This window comes from Nematolebias whitei, chromosome 20 (assembly GCF_014905685.2).
Source record: "Nematolebias whitei isolate Nwh7 chromosome 20, NemWhi1, whole genome shotgun sequence".
In the NCBI taxonomy this organism is placed as follows: Eukaryota; Metazoa; Chordata; class Actinopteri; order Cyprinodontiformes; family Rivulidae; genus Nematolebias; species Nematolebias whitei.
In genome coordinates this window covers 36615128-36637173 of record NC_056517.1, presented here as the reverse complement: position 1 = coordinate 36637173, position 22046 = coordinate 36615128, and the positions used below count along the sequence as shown (strand labels likewise).

The following is a 22046-nucleotide window of genomic DNA, read 5'->3' as shown; positions in this document are numbered from 1 at the left end:
GAAGATATGATGCTGGAAAAACTCGGAAGGATCTTAAAGGTAATTAAGTTTTGTTGACATTCATTTTAGTTTTACATTTTAGTTTTAGCCAGCGTCTGTAGCAGATGATCAGTTCCTTTAAATCCGAGGCCATGGTCTTGAGCTGGAAAAGGGTAAAGTGTCCTCTCTGGGTCGGGGAAGAGGTCATGCCCCAAGTGGAGGAGTTCAAGTATCTTGGGGTCTTGTTCACGAATGAGGGAAAAATGGAGCGAGAGATTGATGGGTGGATAGTTGCAGCGTCTGCAGTGAAGCGGACGCTGTACCGGTCTGTCAGGGTGAAGAGAGAGCTGAGTCAAAAGGCGAAGCTCTCAATTTACCGGCCGATCTACGTTCCTACCCTCATCTATGGTCGTGAGCTTTTGGTTGTGACCAAAATAACAAGATCATGGATACAATCGGCCAAAGTGAGTTTTCTCCGCAGGGTGTCTGGACTCTCCCTTAGAGACAGGGTGAAAAGCTCGATCATCCGGGAGGGACTCGGAGTAGAGCCGCTGCTTCTCCACGTCGAGAGGAGCCAGTTGAGGTGGTTCAGGCATCTGGTTAGGACGCCTCCTGGACGCCTCCCTGGTGAGGTGTTCCGGACACGTCCCACTGGGAGGAGACCCAGAGGAAGACCCAGGACACGCTGGAGGGACTACGTTTCTCGGCTGGCCTGGGAACGCCTCGGGATTCCCCCAGAGGAGCTGGATCAAGTGGCTGGGGAGAGGGAAGTCTGGGCCTCCCTACTTAGGCTGCTACCCCCGCGACCCAACCCCGGATAAGCAGAAGAAAATGGATGGATTTTAGTTTTACTGGCGCAGAATTAGTTATAACTAGCCTGCTAAATGTAACGCCATTGTGTGTGTACGGTACATTGTTCTGTTCTTTTTTTATGTTGTTAATAAAGTTTAAAACACACACACAAATAAAAACACCACTTCCGGTTTGGCTTAATGTAATTCCGTTTTTTTTTTCAAAAGTAATTGTTTTTTCAAATGTGATTCCGGGCACTTCCGCTTCTTCCACTTCCACTTTGGTCACTTCCGTTTCTGCCACTTCCGCTTCGGCTCAATATAATTCTGTTTTTTCAAATGTTGTTGTGTTTTTGTTGTGTTTTTCAAAATGTAATTCAGTTTTTTTCAAATGGGGTTCATTTACACATCAGGGCCACCGTACTTATGAGCTACAGTATGTTTTAAGTGAAACAGCTCAAGTTGAACCCTTCAGAACCAGTGGTGATATCTACAGATGTTGAACTAATGTGCTGATGTTCTGAATCAGGACTCGGTCCAAAAAAAATGAATCACACGACTGAATATTCACGGCTTTGCTTAAACACAAAAAACGGTTCACTTACGTTCTCCGCTGTCAAGAATTCCTGACTCCTGAAGAGACCGAATGCAGGAATCGACCAACTCTAAACCTGTGGTTAACTCATCCTCAATATCCTTTTGTCCATCAGCTACAAGAGAACAGAGACTAAGTCAAAACCAGATAAAGAACAGAACAAACAAATAAATTCAACAGAAACACTGAGATTCTTCTGTAGTGCAAACTGTCCTCTACAGTAAAGTTTATGAAACATGTACGTTATAACTTGTTTATGAGCTCTAGTATGATGTTTTTCTATAACTATCAGTCAGACAAGAAAAGAAAGTCATCGTGAAGGTGTTAATGCAACAAAGAGTTCATGGCCAAAATGAGCAGAAGTACTGGGAAATTAAACAAAAACATATCTGAGTCATACCTTGTGCATTCCAGCGGAAATGCTCTTCAGTTGAACTGAAAAAAAAAAAAGAGGTAAACTTGTTAGTACAATTTCTACAAATAAAATTAAGCTAAAAAAGCAGTGCAATTGTTATAAAGTGCAATGTGCCCATTTAATCCATTTATTCTGTGTAACCACTCAATCATGTTGAAGGTCACAAAGAAGAGGAAAATCCTAAAGAGGTCACTACTCCATCCCAAGGTCAAAACAAAGACACAAGACAGACAATTCTGCACGTGCACTCACATTTAAAGTCATTTTAAGTTTGCCAATTATTCTGACAGGCATGTTTTTGACTGTGGGAGGAAACCAGAGTACACGAAGAAACGTCAAGTCAAATTCATTCAGAAGCATTTAAAAAAGACAAATATTGATCGAGTGGCTGTACGCAAAATGACCAGAAATGAGTAAACAAAACAAGCAGTAAACAAACGCAAAAGAGCACTATAATAAAATATAATTAATAACAGTACAAGCTGAAAATGAGAATAAAATGTTACTTAGTTTGGATTGGATGCTAAGTAATAAAAATTAAAACGTAGAGCTGTAATCTACAGCCCATTTGGAACAAAACTTAAATTATAACAAAGATTTTTCTATTATAGTAGATAAGGGCCAAGATGTAATAAGCAGTACACAAAGTCCTGTGTTGTTGAGGGATTTGAATAGTTATTTTTTGTAGTGATGGAGATGAGGCTTTTTTTTCTGGACTGGAACTGAACGGGGAATGAGAGTACACCTTAATATTTTTAGTTTTGGTGCAAGACATTCAAGAGGATAGAAGTTACTGTTATACTAAGTTACACTGTGTATAAAAACTGAGGTGGATTATTTATTATTATTATTATTATGAATAATAATAGTTATATGTATATGTGTAGCTTTTATATTGCTTACATTTTTAGCTATATAGAAACTACCAAGTGTAGTTTCTTCAAACCATTGAGGTGGCCAAAGGAGGATAAAATTGCTCCCCCCACTCACCAGAATCAATCACACTGCGTCACCTCAGACAAGCAAAAAATAAATTAATTAATTAACCTCCCTCTGTTCTTAAACACAGTTTAACTCATGCCCTCTTGAATATTTTGCACTAAAAACATCAAAATTTACTTGCATTCCCTTCCCTAACCAGAAAAAACAGTTGTCTCCAAAATTACAAACATCCATTTTTTAAATACCTGCACGTTATTGATGAATTACAGCAACGGGAGATATCAGCATACCACTTTTTAGTATACGCTGTTATAAAGTATAATTAATTGTTGAGAATGGTTGTAGGCTACAGTAGACCTACTGTCATGTCTGAATGGGACTTTATTCACCATATAAGGCGCCAAGTTCTGAGCATTTTGTGTGACTGAAATGGCTCCTGGAGTTTCAGGGTTTACTCAGGAAAAAAAAACTGGGAAAACTCAGGGAATTTTGATTTCATCAAACGCTGGGAACCCTGCGGCTAGATGCACACACCAAAATGGAATTTGGCCTGTGGCTTATTTTTCAAGTTTCCAGCTCTCAAGGTTGACATTTATACGTATATGGTGGTGGCCATCTTGGATTTTTATGTGGCAACCCAATTTTTAAAAGGAACCTTTCTTTTGCCTAGATGTAGTCACACACCAAAATTCAACTCGCATATTTTTCATTATCATGCTCACAAGGACAAAGTGTATTTCCACTTTCTCTTTGTCCCTCCACAGCAAGGGACAAAATTGAGTCTTTAAAATGGGTCTTGCACAACAAAAGACCCCAGCTGAGATTTTAAACCTTCAGAGGTGATATTATGAGTCAAAAAGGTTTGCTTGAAAATAAACTGAATTTGGCTGAAAAATGCAGGTTTTATCACAGATTATTAAAAAATACAAACAGTAGCTGCAATGGACAATTTTCTATTTTAATTTCTAGAAATCAAACAAATTTAAGAGATGATTGGTAATATTAAATGTTGACCAAAATGATACAATAGTCTGTGGGGAAAAAAGCTGCATTTTATGACTTTAAATAGTTCTATTTTTTATATGTGGGCAGCTGTGGCTCTGTGGTTAGAGCACTCATCCTCCAATGCAATAGTTGGGGGGTTTGATTCCATTCCACCAGCAGTCACATGCCAAAGTGTCCCTGGGCAAGACACTGAACCCCTCATTGCCTCCGATGTGTGTCCCATCGGTGCATGAATGCCATTAAGCACTGATTAATCTTTGTACAGGTATAGTAGAGTGCTGTATGAATGGGTAAATGAGGCACAGATTGGGTAGTAAAGTACTTTGAGTATCTTAAGATAGAAAGTAAATACAGTCCATTTACCATCCCATGTATGCTTATTGTTTTAACAATATATTTAATGCAATAATATTTGGGTCACAAATCTCTGCCGTTGTAATTTTGTGGTTTAGAATCTAAGAATATTAAAAACACATCTGTATGACAGTGATTGCATATGTAAATAAAGTTAAGTAATCAACAATGGATGATGAGTGCTGATACTTTAGATTGTATTGCAAAATTTCTGATCCTGTCCCCAAATAGCATCACAGTGATCCAACATTTAGATGAGGATTTGCAAAGCAGAGTTCTGGAGATGCAAGAAAGAGGATGTATTCACCACCGTGTGACTGACTACATCAGTTTACTTGGGAATGTGTCTTTTACATTAAATATCTAGAAAAAAAAACACATGTATTTATACATTTTAATAATAGCACACATGTGCAAATCCCTCAAATATCAGTCACGATCTTTGGGAACCCAGGTATCAGAGGCTCAGACAGGATGCAGTGGTAAAAACTACAAATATGGGCTTGGCAACATTTGTGAAGACCAATGTCCGTTAACCTCTGTCACTGCGGAGCCTATAGAATCAAGTTAAAAATCTATTACGCAAGATCTAGAAATGGCACGACCTTCTCTTGAGCTGAACTTTAAGATGGATTGAGGTGAATTGAAAAACAGCCATGTGTTCTCATGAATCCAATTCTCCTGCAAGTCAAAACAGAACAAACTCAAATTGGCTTCTAAATGTCATTCCACTTGTAAGTAATGTTTTATAGAATGCTGTCCAGTGCACTCATAATAACCCTTTAAGGCTAAAACTGATGAAGTTCTGGACAAATTCAACAAAAAGGCTCATTCGTTTCTGGCAATTGATCAGTGATTGAAAGTGGGTTGAAGAGAAAGAAAAAGACAAAGTGGACAGAAGAAAACAGACAAGAGTAAAAAGAAGCTAGAGACAAGTATTGAGCCGCCTGCTGTGTAATCGATGCAGACATGGACAGCCTAACTGATACATATGGATTCCTTCATCTGACTTCATCTACAGCATTAGTCTGTCTGGGATCCTGAGCTTCTGTGCATGTGTCCTGCTTAGACTACAGTATTTGGTATTCTGCCAAGTCAAGCTGTAAGTAGCATGAATTTTCCTCTTAGGAGTCACTAAGCGACGTGCTTGTTTTACACCAATTATCTTCGGATTTTTATAAAGTGCATTTAGTTTCAGGAACTGGGAAAATTAATATTAGGGATGCACGATATTGTATTTTTGGCCGATATCCGATATGCCGATATGTTAAAACTTATTTGTCCGATAAATGATAGTTTTTTTTTCCTAGACTGCATAGCTTTCTCTGCTGTGGATTTAAAATACATTATTTTGCACGGTCTTTGTTAATTTGGCCTGCTACCAAATGCAGATGTCAAAAATGGGTTGAAAATGATGCAACACTTCAACTTGGATTATGTTTACTGGGTTGTTGTACAAAAACATTGCCCCTAAACAGTGCCTTTTATATCAGGGAGTTATTTTGATGGAATGGATGATGTCCAATATTTAATTTTATTGCTAACATCAGCCAATACCAATACCATGCCGATGTCATGCATCCGTAATAATAATAATAATAAACATTGATTTACGTCTAGTGCCGTATTTTAAAGCCCAAAGTCAATGTCAGAAAACTTGTCCACACAAAGCAGTTTGATGTCCATTATCAAATAATAAAATAACTGTTGACAACTATAATGTACTGGTGATAAATATCTTTGAAGCACAAATTGCAGGAAAGTGGGCAAAAAAAAAAATATTGTTGCCTTAAAAATATCTCGATAATTCCAGCACATTTTAGTATATACTATAATTTTACATGTCCATTAAAAGTGATCAAGCTCTACAAACACAATTTCTTCAATCCTAAACCTGCTCTAATTATAAAACAATACATACAATGAGCGATTAAATTCGAGATTTTATTTACCCATTAGACACTTTGTAGAGAAGTATCATATATGTTTGAGCTATTAGTGCTGTCAGCAGGAAAATATCTCCTGAGAGACAGACTCATCGCTCTGTGACCAAAAGGTTATTACTCTAAATGCTTCACCCTTCAAAGAAAATGAAAATGAGGCGATTAATCACTCATTGGCTCTCAGAGAAGTAAATTATGGAAGTGCAGCTGCACCTAGTTCCCTTTTTTTGTATTTGATTGAAAGTCTGAAAGTGACTTACAATCAAGCACAAAACATTCATGTTACTCAAGTCAGAGTTTCACTTGTGTTCAATTATTTTTACAAGTGAGTCACAGAAAGCTTGAAAATATCTTGTTAAATGAACTCTGGTTGAAAATAGTATTCATGGAATAACCGTGTCAGCTGATACCCATCCAGCAGTGACAATATGAGGCAGACACATTTCTAATATCTAAATTTCTAAGAGATGTTTTAAAAAAGAAGACAACAGCTCTGTACTCTGCCTTACAGTGTTGATGGGTAAAGAAACAGAGAAATGTGGGAGAGAGGGGAAAAAAGCTTTGCAAGAGAAACTCAGAGAACCAATAGACCCGAGAGAAATTTAATAAGTGCAGCATTATTCCACAACATTGCACATCCTCGGCAGCAAAGCCACAACAGTACACCCCGCGAGGCAGTGCCTCACTTTTAACAGCAAGCCTGCATTCAAAAGACATTTTAAATTCACTACACTAGTTTAAACCATCTTACGGTTCAGATCAACAGACAGCGTCCTCTACCGTTTCCCGAAAAAGCCCCACGCATGCACGCACAGTTGAAAACTCCATACGCTGGTGCTTTGAAAGCATTTCTAATTTGCGCAACAGTGTGGATGTTTGAGATAAAAACTCAAAGACGAGAGGTAAATCCTTAAAACGGAAAGGAACGATACTTCAGAGAAAGATCACCATTTTCAAGCAAAGATGTTGCGCAATGTTTTATGCTTTGCATGGAAAATATCTTCAACCACTGCCACACCAATACTGTGACCATCATGAACTGAGTTCCAAAAATTGATCAGTTGGGTCTAAATCCTATGATTGCTTTCTGGGCTTTATTGTCTGTCCAGTGGTTTATCAGATATTTGGCTAACGCTACAGACAAACACATACATAAGCATTGTCCTTTTGCTTTCAGCAGTAAGCCATAACTATGAAATAGTCATGCACAGAGCAATCTAACCAACTTGTCTTAATAAGTTTGAATTATTCAACATCAAAACAACTAAAAAAGGTGCCACCAAGTTCTGCTCACATCCTCCAGCTGTCTCTCTTCACAGATAGCAGCGCTTAAGAACGTTTGCTCCTCACAATAAGACTGCCGGTGTGAATGTGTTTATCCAACAAGTAAACTAACGTCTAATTTAGTTAATTTGTTTAATTGCCATATGCAGGTCAACACAAGGTCAACGATGCAATGAAATGCTCAAGCCGAGAAGAATCGTCATCTACAGTTAATACTTTCACATAGTACACAAAATAGTACACTTGTAGTTTAGTTACAGTACAAGAGTGCACATGCATGTATTAACAGATATTTAAAGACAAACAAGTTGCAAAAAGATAATGTAAAATACCAAACAAATTTCCATATAAGTTGTTTGATTTCATATTAAACAGGCTTATGTTAGTTTTTTTTTTTTTTAATTGGTGACACAAGTTAAAATTCATACTACTCCTGAACACAGTTGTAGCTTAATTACTACTGATACGCAGCAGAGAATAAATGTGTGAAATAAAACTTTGGCTAGTGTCCCACGGGGCTGCGACAGTTTGCAACAAATCGTGAATGGCTTTTGCGAGAGAGTTTACAAAATGATCAGTGAGTGTAGAGTTTGTGATTTACACTGAGCGATTTTTGTGTGCCAAGAGCACAGGCGGCTTTTCCGATACAAATGGTTGGCACGACAAAATCACTCCTCATTTTTGTGTGAAGCAGTAGGAAAGAAAAACCAACAGTGCATCAGCAGTTTAGCTCATCTGAAACCAATGAATACTATGTATACTTTTTGGTAAAAAGTATAATTTTGAATGTTAAAAGTACAGTATACTGCATCACCAGAGAGGAAGCAGCCTCAATAAACCCAGACAGCAAAAAAGGATGATGATGACAGTGATGCATGCTGTACCGGCAAGCCCTGCAGGGACAAAATATGCTTTTACACCAGTGGGAGAAAACATCCATATTGAGGATTTCCAGAAAATGAATGTTTTATGACACGTTAGACAGCAAGTTCTGAGCTAAGGCCTCCAAGAGGCAGAAGCTGGCGACAATGACCAAATGACTTGCATGTGGTGACAGAGAATTTTCACTTAAATTTTATTTGGTCCCTGATATCTATTCTCGTTTGGTTTTGGAGGATATTCATTCAGAAGTTTACAAGGTTCCATATATTTAAATATACCGAGGGTCTTACTCTTCGTGTTATTTGTGGGTGTTGTGCTTTGCACGCTTGGAACATTTAGGATTTGCAGGTCCCACAAGTCGTGGAGCACTTGCAGAGTTCTGCTAAAGCATGTGGCTTGTACAAAGACCGTGCACTACTTGGGAGTTACTATTATTTTAAAGCTCCTATTAGTCGTGCTCCTGACTTGGTTCAGGCGTGAACGAGGAATACAGGTTCTGTAAGTATGACATGCATGGGTTTGTTTGCAGGACCCATAGAACTTGCATGTGCAAGACAAACATCTTCATGGCCAGTCTGCAGCTTTCTGCAACAGGGCTAGTGATGCACAGTTTGGCCATTTTTTGGCCATATACTCATAGTAGCCCTTTCTGACAGGTTGCGAGAGAGACTCAAGAGCATAACGTCTATTGAAGATGGTTTGTCTCTCAAGACGAGTTTTTGGGGGATAACCGGATACAGCAGAACCAGAATAACTTGCTGACTAGGTCAAACTTTCATGAGATGCATTGGATTCTGATAGAGTGATCAAATAGGTCACAACTTTGATTTAAAAACAAAAAATACCCATTTACTTAGAAAAGTAGAATTTGTTTTAAAAAAAAACACTAGTATTTTTGCATATTTATCTGTTTTATGAATATGTCTTTCTATCGGTGGTTATTACAATATTTTAAAGCTCACAGTCAATTAGGGCTCGTCATTAACATTACATAGACAATGCAACAATACTCGGTCACGGCACAGAAAGTGCTTATGTTCGTTAGTGGTGGGAGTGATGCGAGTGTGTGTTGTTGTGAGTGCGAGTCTGTGTGAGCAAAAAACGGATATATTTGAAGATTATTTTGTGTTAAGAGTGGGTGAGATGACATTGTGAGATAAAAGAATAAAATCACACTCAGTCAGACTAACATAAATGTGTCAAAACACCAAAGGTGGAAGCCATAATGCGCTTTTGTTTATGTGGATGAATGCATGACTGGTATTATTTGACTACATGTGTGGATTTGTGCAAGCACATACTTGTGAGCAAGTTCTCTCATTGTCTTCAGTTCTATTGTGCTCACTCCGAGGCTAAGAAGAAACTTTTGTGAGGATGACAGCTGAATGACGGCGTAACAGTGGTGCTGGAAGAACATTGTCTAGTCAAAATCTTTTGAAATAACTTGTAATGTTTAATTACTGACAGCTGCAACAAAGAACATATAACAATGCTCATGGTATTGACAACTCTAATAAAGATATTTAAACATTTTGGACGTTATCCTTCCCCACTTTCTCTTCCAATGCACTCGACTGTAGAAATTCAACCAGGATGTGCGTCTTCGTTTTACTTTGAATTTTTGTCCATGTGTGTAAAAGTTGGTGATGTGTGTATGTGTCCTTGAGTGTTCAATGCCGCCTTCAACCTTTAATTATGAGTGCATCTTTGGAAAAAAAAAAAAAAAAATAGAACATCTGCTCTGTTCTTCATTAAGCTTTATTCTCATCTTATTGAAAACCCAAACTCAAACAGTGTACATCAGGGCTTAATTTGTAAACTAATTGATGCCGGTTCCTCCCCCAGAAAATTTGGAATAAAAGAGATGCCATTTCCTGCACTTTGGTGTATTTTAACACGTTGTTAAACATTTGATTAAATTGATAAAACATAAATGACGAGGTTCAATGAGACTAACAACCTGTATAAATAAAGGTTGAATTGAAGCTACTATTTTAGAGAGCAGTGAATTATAGCAGCTCCAATTCCGTCAATGCTTTGGATTCTGAGACACAGCTGAAGGTGGATGAAGACGCTTCATCCCAGCGGGACATGCGGTCAGCGTCTCTGCTTGTTGCACCTGCTGCAGCAGTAATATCCACACCACAGACATGGACAACGTCTCCCGTCGTTGTATTTTTAATAAATAATCAAAATAAAAATGCGCTATGACTTTTATGGGCGGAGATATGAGCTGACGGATCAGACTGAACAGTTGCCGGAACGCACACGGTGAAAATGAGGGAGTTCCCGGATCTTGTTCCGGCAGGATCCGGCTCAAATTAACCACTAGTGCACATACATGAAAAACTGAATCATCAAGATGGATAACATTAAATAAAAACACAATTGCACACCCCTGTTGTATATGCGTTGAACATGCACGTACCTGTAGTCATTTTAATGCCTTTGAGCAATGTCAGATATATTTGTTGCTTCCTTTACAGATCACTGAAACAATGCTTCAGTCCTCTTGAACCATAATTTAGTTAAAAGCAATAGTCTAATGTTTTTTGCGTACCTTTAGTGTGTGACAGGGTAAACAAAAATGTGATATGTGAAAATAAATTACAGTAGTCCCTCATTTATCACCCCAAAGACCCGCGATAAGTGAAAAAAACTCGAAAACTCGAAGTAGGAACAGTAGTACAAGTAGTAGTTATATATATATATATATGTGGGGCGGCCGTGGTGCAGTGGTAGTGGCAGCCGACCTCTGATCGGAAGGTTGGAGGTTCGAATCCCGACTTCCCACACCATGTGCCGTTGTGTCCCTGGGCAAGACACTTAACCCCGAGTTGCTCCCGGTGGGACTGGATGGCGCCTTGCATGGCAGCCTACCGCCACCGGTGTATGAATGTGCGTGTGAATGGGTGGATGGCTGGTACTGTAAAGCGCCTTGGGGCCCCTCATAGGGGGCTGGAAGGCGCTATAGAAGTAAGCTCCATTTACCATTTACCATATATATATATATATATATATATATATATATATATATATATATGGCGTTTTAGACCCTTTACACACTCTTGCAATATTCTAAGCAATGTTTCTAAACTCTAAACGTTCTAAAAAAAGCACAGAATGTCATGATTTCAGCTCTCGGCCACGCCCACTTCCCTGTTCTGCACTGAGAACAGCTGATCAGAGTCAGAGATTCTTTATTGTCGTTTGCATCTCATGTGGTACATGTGATGGAGCAAAATTATGTACACAGGGTCCCAGTTTCATCCAACAATAAAATGTAAAAGAAAAACAGTAATAAGATCTAAGATATGAACTAAGGAAAAACATTAAATATACACTAAGCACTATTAGCACAGAAAACATCAGCTGCAGGAGGAAGCCTTTCCTGAAGCTCTGGGCTGCACAAATGTGCAGCAGGATAATTTAAAACATTTTAAATAAAAATGTCATGCCAATCATGCGGCTCATCCATCAATCAGCCAAGTATGCGTCATGTCCTTTTTTATTTTGAAAACCCGCAATCGAGCGAGTCCACGATAAACGAACTGCGAAGTAGCGAGGGACTACTGGATTTGCTATTTATCTTGCAAATATATTCTAAAATAGCAGGGGAAGTGGTGGCACAGAGGTTAGAGAAGGTGGGAGGTCTCTGGTTCAACTCTCCAAAGCAACATCATCAAAAAATGTGGGTGGGAAAGGTGATGCACCCACACCAGTCTCCACCTTCATTTGCCTCACTCTGGGCCCTTGAGCAAGGCCCCTAAAGGGAACAAACATCCCAGTGGATAGTTTGGTATCGTCTCGTGCACCATACTGAACATGGAACAGAGCCACGGGGCTGAAGCCAACTTCCCATGACATATATGCTATAGAAATGCAACCCCAGGCTGATCAGACAAATCAGTGCTGACGTTCGAAAAAAAAGACAAGGAAACCATCCAAACCGAAGTCCAAGGTCAAGGTAGGTAACTTTCTGGCCTCACCATCTGTCGTATTTTGAATAGCAATGACCCCCTCAGAAGAAGACCTAGAAGGGCTTCACTGTTTGAGAAAAACACAAAAAAAGTCACAGGAATTTGCCAAAATGCAACGTTTCTGGAGGAGGTTTCTGGGACTAATGAGACATTTGACCGGTCACATTAGTTTTAGTAAAATAAATTAAATATCTGTAAGAAAAACAAACAAAAAAAATATTAAATATTAATTTAAATTAACGTCTAAAGGGCAGAGACTATGTATGTGTTCGTCATCTAGGTGATATACTGTACGTGCTTGGTTACACCACAAGTATGCTGCATGCACGTGTATGTATTTCAATGCATCTCAATGCACAAAACTTGGGTTAAACTAATTCCACCCAGGAACATCTGCTGTATGCATCCAAATCACTGAGCTATTATAGTTATTATGACAGATGGACAATCACCATTTTGCACCAGCACAGATAATGACAGAATACCTCCATGCATAATTCAGCAGGGAAAGGGGGGCCTGACACTGGGTGCACCCTGTGTTATTGTGCTCCACACAGACACAGATTGTCTAATATTCATACTCATCTAACGAGTTTGACTTCAGCAAGACTGTTATGACATGTTACTGAACAAGAGATTAAACACACGGCTGCACGTATCAAGAAATTCAGGCTTCAGTCAATCAGTTAACAACAAACCATTATGGTAAAAGGAAGGTCTGGATATCAGTGAGGAATAATAAATGATCATTTGTTTGTTCATGCGTCTGGTAACATTGCTGCAATGTGACCCTGTTCTAAAAAAAACTGGTAAGAGGTAGATGCTATTTGGCTGATTAAGTAGAAAACTTTGATATACAGAGAATTCCCTATATAACTTGGGGTTAGTTCCTGTGGTTCTGAAATTAGTCCAAATCATCACCCCTCCACCACCATGCATGCTGACTCATGTTTTTTTTGCTTCACCCAACATAACACCAGTAATTATGGTCAACCATCATCCCTTTGGTGTTATCTATACACCAAAGGGTGAACAGACAGCTCACACATAGTTTACAAAAGTAGAATGGGAGGAAGATCTTTCAGTTATCAGGCTCCTCTCTCGTGGAACTAACTTCCAGTTTCTGTCCATGACGCTGACACCTTGTCTTGTTTTAAGACTGGGATCAAGTATTTCATCCTTGATAAATCCTATAGTTAGGGTTGGCTTGGGTTTCCTGGTCTATCCCTTAGTTATGCTGCTACAGGCTTAGACTATTAGAGGACAAATTGACCACATTTCATCACTCTGCTGCCATCTTTACTTGCTCTACTCTACATGTTTGTATTTATCTCCTAACATGTTTTTGAACACCGGTACCTGTCGTTCTGCGTGCATTTCTCCTTCCTGTCCTCACAATCCCCAGCCAATCAAAGCAGATGGCCGCTCGTGCCGAGCTGGTTCTGCTGGCGTTTTTATTTTTTTCTGTTAAAAAGGGAGTTTTTTTTCTTTCCACTGTCTCCTTTGTGCTTGCTCAGGATGGGAGACTCCGACAAAGATTCAATGCAATCTGCTGCTTCCTTAGACATATATGTGAATGGTTTTGTACAGTGGCCTGGATGACGTCCGTTGTGGGCCATTACGGCAAGTCGTCCTCCTCCACCTCACAAATGGCAGCATTTTAATACAAATCACAAAACTGCACAGTCTAAAGCTTTATTTAAAGGTTGATTGATTATTTAAAACGCTCATTTTAAAAACATCTATTTTGCTCTTTTTATTTTTTCTTTAAGTTATGAAGGGATACAAAAATGTGTACACCTTGTCAGGTATTTTTAAATAACCATGATACAGCTGTGCGTTAGTCATGAGAGAAACCGATTTTAAAGGTTAAATCTGAAAACATCTGGTTGAAACAGCTGCCATAGTTTGTCAACTGATGTGCTGGCTCACAGTCAGGAACAGTTTGACCTCATCTAATACGAGTCACCGGAGACTGACTGCATGCGCTGAAGAGTCATTGGCACCTAACTGGGCCTGGGTGGTGTTCAGTCAATCATGTTCACGTTTGTTTGTTTTGTTTTAGGTTGTGATTTTAAAAGTAGGATTGGTTTGATGTGAGGCTTTCTATGCACAACCTGCACACGTGTTCCTTCCAGATGTATCTCAGGAAGTGAAGCGTTTTCTCGTTGCATATTCATTTCTGCTGTCCATGTAAATGTTTTGTTTGGACAACAAGCTAAGTCTTCTTGACCATCACTGTTGCTGGCATGGAAATAATCTGTAGAATAAAAAGCTCACATGGATACGACACGGACACCGAGGAGTTCAGTTTCTGTTATGCCATGTTTAGATTTACATGTATATATATATATATATATATATATATATATATATAAGATGCTCAAAGTAATAATTTAAAGTGAGCCTTCAAGCTTCCACTTCATTGAAGGAACATATTTGGATATGCATTTGTATTCACCACAATGTGAGGAAGGCATTTTATATTTTAGGCCAGTGTTTTACTAATATGCAGCTGTAAGAGAAGAGTTTGTGAACAGCGTTTGTGAAGGAATCACCAAACAGTTTCAAGCATTGTCACAATTTGAACTAAGATGTTCACAAATGCATGCAACAAACTTTCTCTCACAATTATTGTAATAATTCTCTCTTTTTTTCCAGATTCTAGAGCAGCTGCATTTTGACACCCACATGGGAGATCGTTTTATGAAAGAAAATATCCAAAGACAATATCCAGGTATAAAATCCAACAATGTTCAGTCAAGTCATCTGGACAGTTTCTTTTTTGTGCTGAGACATTTCACCCTCCACCCAGAAGGCTTCATCAGTCTGAGGAAACGCCAAACAAAACTGATTCCCACCCAGCAGCTTACTCCCAAGTGGGAAACAAAAACAGTTATGTTGGTGCTAAGATGGTGTCTGGAGCACGGGGCTGTAGTTGATATATTATTTGCGCTTTTGAGATGTTAATCAGCTGCTGTTGTTTGTAGAAAAACTGCCTTGTCATGAATACGCATCATGACAAATGTCCAAAACTAAAAAAGTTTCAGTAAAAATCCTTCCAGCTGCACAACATCCGATACCAGAGGAAACAATCATCCAAAAAACAAACAAAAAAAGTGATTTACATCCAGAAAAAGAGGAATTACAGTTTCCAAAAGCAAAATCTCAGAATGAAAGTAACAGCTGCTCCAACATGCAGCCACCTTGAGCGGCGCAATTCTAGAACAAGAAGACCAGGATCATCCCCCGACACCTGCAGATGGCTGTCAGCATCGATGAGGAGCTCAACCAGCTGCTGAGAGGAGTGACCATCGCTCTGGGAGGAGTTCTGTCCAACATTCAGGTGGTCCTGCTGCCCAGGAGGACAGAAAAACCCACCAAGACCAAGTAAACGGATCAACGTCTGTGTCCAGTTTCTTCAGATCCGCTATAAGACGGACCACCACAAGAGATCCTTCCTGCCCTCAGCCATCAGCATCTAGAACAATTATTTAATGAAAGCAGGAGAATCAGCTACACCAACATTTAATTTCCCTTTGGGATTAATAAAGTATTTTTGTATTGAATTGAATTGAATGTGTAACTGCGTCTTTAAAAAAATCATCTCCAGGTCAACCTTTTTTTAAATGTTATTTCTTTTTTCAAAAACTAAACCAAAACTTATGATTTTTAATAAACCCGTCTAAGAGCTGAGGCGAGACATACAAAGCTGCACAATGCACCTGCGATGCTTGATTTTCCATCGTTTCTAATTCAGCTTTTATTGCTATTGATGTGCCTGAAACAATAACACGATCATGTAGACTTTCCCAGAGTTATCACTCTTTTGGTTTCACTTTTCACTGCATCAATAATTACCCCTTTATAGACGTTTGCAGTTGCACTTAGATATGTCCTGTTTCAAGTTGAAATGAATAAAGTCCCTGCTCACTTACACAGAGAATTAATGTCTGTGTGGGTATCTCTCACAAGAATAACTTGTAACTATCCTGCATCTTAACATGTTCAGGATGTGGGAATATATGCATGTATAAATGTGATGGACTGATGAAAATGATGCATTGTGACTCGCAATGAGTCCCGGGGGTTGGCGGTTTAATTAAATAGCAGTAGAAAAGCTGGCAGCCAAGGTATTTGCAATAATTCACTATGTTTGGTTGGTAAATGATTCAACAGAATCTATTTATGACCTAAACACACACACAAAAGGCCATCTGGCTACAGTTTAACTCAATATTTTACAGTGTATTAAAAATGTGCACCAAACATGTTGAAGTCAGTACTTTCTTATGTTAAAATATAATCATTGGGTAAAATGCAAATCTTGTACAAACAATTTGATAGCTCTTGGTATTTTCCTTTTTGGTCTTTTTCACATTGTATGCACAAAAACACAACAAGAGACATCACAAACAAATGTTTGATTCATTCAGCAGACGGGAGCACAATCTGATTTGCAAAATGACGAGGAAAAAAAAGTGTCGGAAACATTTTTTAGGTCTTTTGTACAAGCAAAGACGGAACTGTGATAACAACTGCAGGTAATTCACAGCTTGCTGGATATTTACTGTAGCAGCCACAGCGTTTGAACATGTTGCTTTCTTTGTGATTGAGGACGCATGGCTCTACTCAGGCTGCATCTCACTTTAATGGTGCGTCCTTAAGTAAGGAAAATTGCATCCCACGCACCAATATTACCTCCTACATATCTTACTTTAATCATTACAAATATTTTATTTTCTCCAATGCAAATTGCTGACATTGATAGAATGTGAAATAAGAAAAGATGTGATGACTTGATAGCTGAGGAACTTTAGACTAATCACATGTTGTAGACAATCGTACAGGTTTAGGTAAGCTGCCAAAGTAAGACCAGGAGCGGAGTATCATTGGGAAAGTTTGGATTTAGAAACTCGTGGCGTCTGATCACACCCATCGTCCTTTACTAAACCTCTATTAACATAAATTTGACTGGCTGTGCATGACCAGCTGTCCCATCTGGTTCCTGTCATAAATGATTACGCATGCTCGTCATGTTGCCATTGTCTAGTCAACTTAATTCTGCCATTAAGAAGAATAACTTCAAATTATAAGAGAAATTCCCACAAAACAGAAAAATTCCCACATTTTTTGTATATCCTTTTGATTTAAAAAACGGTTTTTGTTGTACGTTGTATTCTTGGCACCATTTTTTTTAATGAGTCCTAAGGAAGTTTCATCAGGCCATGTAGACGCGAATGATCCACACAATCACAAATTTTAGAAAGTATTTTACACAACGTGCACCATTACAGTGGAGCGGGGGAAAGGTGCACCTGCTGCTGAAGGACATAAAAAGGAACATAAGTTGTTTTTTGTTTTTTTTTAGCTGCTGTTGCATTAAATAAAAGCTACGGAATTGCATTTACTGACGAGAAGGAGGAGGAAAAATGTGAGCCGCAGCAGGATGTTTAAATGCTTTGAGATTTTTAGCCCTTTAGCTGCAGCGTCTGTCCGAACTGGAACCAAGAAGAGAGCACTGCGACAGGTGTTGGCATTTCGGGGAAGAGTTGCAATAAGAACCACAAAAATAAAAATTAAATTAAGCCTGCAGAGTGTTGACATTGTAAATAGTGGTTCCACTCTTATGAGAGCTTAATTTGCGGAGGTGCACACAAAATTCTAATTCTTGCTTCATAAACAGGTCGGACACATCTACACAATTAAATTGTAATTATAGTTTTAGATCAGTGGAAAAGTATGCGCCAAAGAAACACCATAGGATTTTATGAGCCCAAGACAGGAGACAGAAGCTTGAAGGATCTTAGTGTCTCAACACCTAATGGGTTTCTACAGTAAATGGTCCAGACCATCTCTATGTAACACCTTGTTAAAGCATTTTACACAATTTCTTTTACACCCGTTCATACACACTCATACAATGCTTTATATTATATATTTTTATGAACTATGCATACTTTTACATTCTCACTCATGCACTGATAAGCATATCAGCAGGGAGTGGGGGGGTGTCGTTCCCCGATCTGTTACAGAAGCACGATCCGCAGTGTAGCTCATTTGCGCATACGCTAAAAGGAATACTTCCGGGTCGCACGGATCACCGTTGAATATGCTAGATTAAGGAAAATGTACTGGAATAATAATGTTTATGAATAACAACCATCTTAATTTACTTAGAAAAGTATGTGCTCTATCGCCAACGATTTTGATGTTGCCAATTTACGCCACTCGTATTTCCGTTAAAATCACCGACATATTTACGTCCTGGTTAAAATGATATGCAGCTTCACCACTGAGCGTCTCACCATGGAAATAATTCATTCTGTATCTTGCAGGGTTTTTCTTATTCAGGGGTCAGGTCTAGTGCGTCACATACCATCTTAACCAGTGATTTGTAACGGAAATACGAGTGGCGTAAATTAGCTACACGAAGATCGGCGGAGATAGAGCAAGTACTTTTCTAAGTAAATTAAGGCAGTTTTTTATTCATAAACAAATGCGATCCGTGCGACCCAGAAGTACAATACGGATCGTGCTTCCGTAACAGACTGGGGAATGACAGGGGGTTCAGTTTCATGGCTCAAGCACTTTGGTGTGTTGCAGGGGCTGGGGATTGAACCTCAGACCTTCTGATTGGGAGGTGAACATCCTGCTTCTGGGCCGAGCCACACCCCAATGCCAGAGGAGTTCTTGCTACAGGAAGTAACGATCAAATATTCAAAGATGTGGTATTTGTAAATAAGATGCTTCTTCAGAAACTTAATGACAAAAAGTTCTCTGATGACTGAAAAAAATCCAAACAAGTTTTCAAGATGGTCCACACATTGTCACACATGCTCTAAACCAGTCTATTTTCCTGCCATACCAGTTGGTAGACATTTAAAATTGTGTGGGGTGACTAGTAAACTTGATGTTTTCAAATGTGCACATATTTACAAGAGGGTCCTAAACAACTGTTTTGTTTTGTTTTACTCTATATGTCTTATCTTACAAACTAATTATCCCTTTGGACATGTTTTATTGTCGTGTATTCGGGTGCATTAATATCTTAGCTACCAACATCTATGGGTCATAATACAAACAAATAAAATTGAAACCACGTCGGACAAGCATTACATTTAGTTATGGCTCTTGGACAAATGCAGCTTTCGGCACAAAGGAAATAAAATTTCCACCTTTATTTTTTTCAGCTAAATCCTTTTTAAGCTTATGTGGGAATATGAAGCTTTGTGAGGCACATCATCATAGTGAACATGCACCACTTTCTGTTCCAATGAATAAATCCAGTCAATCACTGGTCCTGCTTTTACGTTTCCTTTCAAACTGCCAAACTATTCATGTAGGCACCAAATGTAACGGCGCAGAATAAAGGCATAGATTTAAATAGATATTTGTTCGCTTTACATTGTAAGTACATAATACAAGACATGTCACTGGGTGAAAATGACAGACGTTTTGCAATTTACAGGAAGAGGACAACCATAGTAGTTTAGATTGGGCCCAATTTGTCTTCAGTACTTTAACGTATAATAACAAGGTGTTTTGTTAATAGAAGGAGGTACAATATTAGTTATAAACTGCATGTTATTAACATAACTGTAATCAGTTATTTGTCTGCAGGGCATCTGGACAATGAATCCATTTTTAATTATTTTGGATCTTCAAATTAAAGGTCTGCACAGTTCTGATCTTAGCCTTTCAGACATGAGAGCAGACGGGTCGTATAAACCGTAGAAACACAAACATGTACACACAAACTAGATATTAAATTAAATAATGTAAGAACAGGCCTGCAATGCTTATAAGTGCTGAGACACCAAAACCATCTTTATCTGTTTTGCTTTGGCCAATATTTTAATTTTCTACTTTACCACCAGTGTTTCTGCACAGCTTTGGTTCTTTTCTTTTTGTTTGTGTACATTTGTGTGTTGTGGGCATGTCACTCTTTCCCATCTCCCATCCTCCCAGCTCCATGATTACTCATCAACCAACACACTCACATCCACTTAGCAGCCCAGCAGGATTTCAGCCCAGTTTGTTCTATTCTACAAATCTTACAATGCATTCAGTCAATCAAAAGTTGTTTTCACAATTGATCTTTTGTTGCTTTGTGACTTTAAGGGCAAACATAATATGGTGGTTCACACTTCCATGTCCTCTCTGCCTGTGATGTGAAAATGCAATTGCTGTCATTCTAAAACATCCAGTGCTGTTGTATCTCAGATGATTTGGTTCCACTTGTTTTGCTGTGACACAAAAAGAAAGAGCACCAATGTATTTTAATTTGATGTCATTGTGGGAGTTCCTGTTCCACGTCTGTTCTTTGGTCACTAGAGGGAACCATACTACCACGCCTACAAGCAGTGTTTCTTGATGAGGCTCCAGATGTATAAAAGGCACCTGATTACTTCCCTTCGACGCTGGAGCATTACCTTGCCTATGGTTCGTGCTCCTAGCCTTTTTGTGATTCCCTAATTATGTGATTGCTTACTTCTGCCTGTGACCTTTCCAGTGTGTCTCCTGAGCCCTACCCGATTACCAGACCTTCCAGCAAATCTCTGGAAACGTACCTGTGCATTCCTAAGCGGTTAACCTCACCCTCGAGCCACATGCCCTTCTGAGTCTACTGGACAGAAAGAGTTGTTTCGCACTCTTACGTTTTTAGCATGTTTCTTAGTTTAATGTATTGTTTGGTTTATATCTTGGATCCTTAGTACTGTTTAGTTTACAATTTATATTTTTGCTATTGTTGGATGCAACTGGGATCATATGTACACAGTTTTGTTCCACCTCATGTACCATATGTGATGCAAATGACAAGAACCTTGAAATTGAACTTTCTCATGATTGTACAGGATATTGGAATCAAACTATTTACCTTCCATCTACTAGTAAAAACCCTGAATGTTCTGATCAACCCCTTATTGCAGAACTTTGGACCCTGACCCATCTCCTTGCTCTCCAGGGTCCGTGATATTTCCTGAACTAGTACTCACTATAAATAAACACACTGAATTTATACCTTTGTGTCCAAGTTGTTCACTGTCAGTTCTTTCGCTCCGGGTATTCAGTTCTTGTGACAGTTACAGTGGCTGTGTGAAAGTTGCTTGTACCTGCCCTGTCTTTGAGCTACAGTTTGCAACACAACAGATGAAAACTTTTTTTAGGAACTCTTGTTGAGCATGCAAAACACAAAAGTCCTATTCGCAGTGGATTAGTTTTACCTAGGGACCCTATGTAATAAATAAATTACTTCCCAACGTCTGCTTTTTATGTGGCACATTTGCATGGGATAACCAAATCCTGAGATTTAGCTGAAGTTTGCGGACATATTCTGGATATGATGTTAACGTGCGGCGTATTTTAGAACTATCAACCCAGAGCCTGACCCGGATTCGGATTGGTACGGTCCATAATAATGTGCTTAATGTGCGGGCCGGGCTGGTCTCGGGCTTCGATGCGGTTTTACGAATCATACAGCACAAATAAAACTAAATAAGAATGCACAATATAAAAATGTGTCAGTCTACTTGTTGAGGAGGAGGTAGGTCTGACCGGCTGGTTTAAAGAGGCAAAAAAAAAAGTTGTGGTATGCTCAGATGGACAACTTGTCACCTGTCGCATGAATCCACTGACCCGCCAGTCGAAATGGACTTGTGTTCTGTCCAGACTGTGCCCCACCTCTCTCACAGTGATGGCTGGACATGGGCATCAGCAACCCCCACTACCCAAAAAGGAAGAAGCGGGTAAATAAAATGGATGGATGGATGGATGGATGGATGGATGGATGGATGGATGGATGGATGGATGGATGGATGGATGGATGGATGGATGGATGGATGGATGGATGGATGGATGGATGGATGGCAATGC

General features: G+C 39.1%; 1 protein-coding gene across 1 annotated transcript in view; it reads right to left on the bottom strand.

The window, feature by feature from the left end:
* ctnnd2a (catenin (cadherin-associated protein), delta 2a) overlaps positions 1 to 22046 on the bottom strand; it is a 359158-nt gene that overhangs the window by 203375 nt on the left and 133737 nt on the right. Inside the window, exons 4-5 of the mRNA XM_037694504.1 lie at positions 1766 to 1800; positions 1376 to 1480 (exon numbers count right to left, since the gene is read on the bottom strand). Coding sequence (XP_037550432.1) covers positions 1376 to 1480; positions 1766 to 1800 — 140 coding nt within the window. The remainder of the gene's footprint in view (positions 1 to 1375; positions 1481 to 1765; positions 1801 to 22046) is intronic.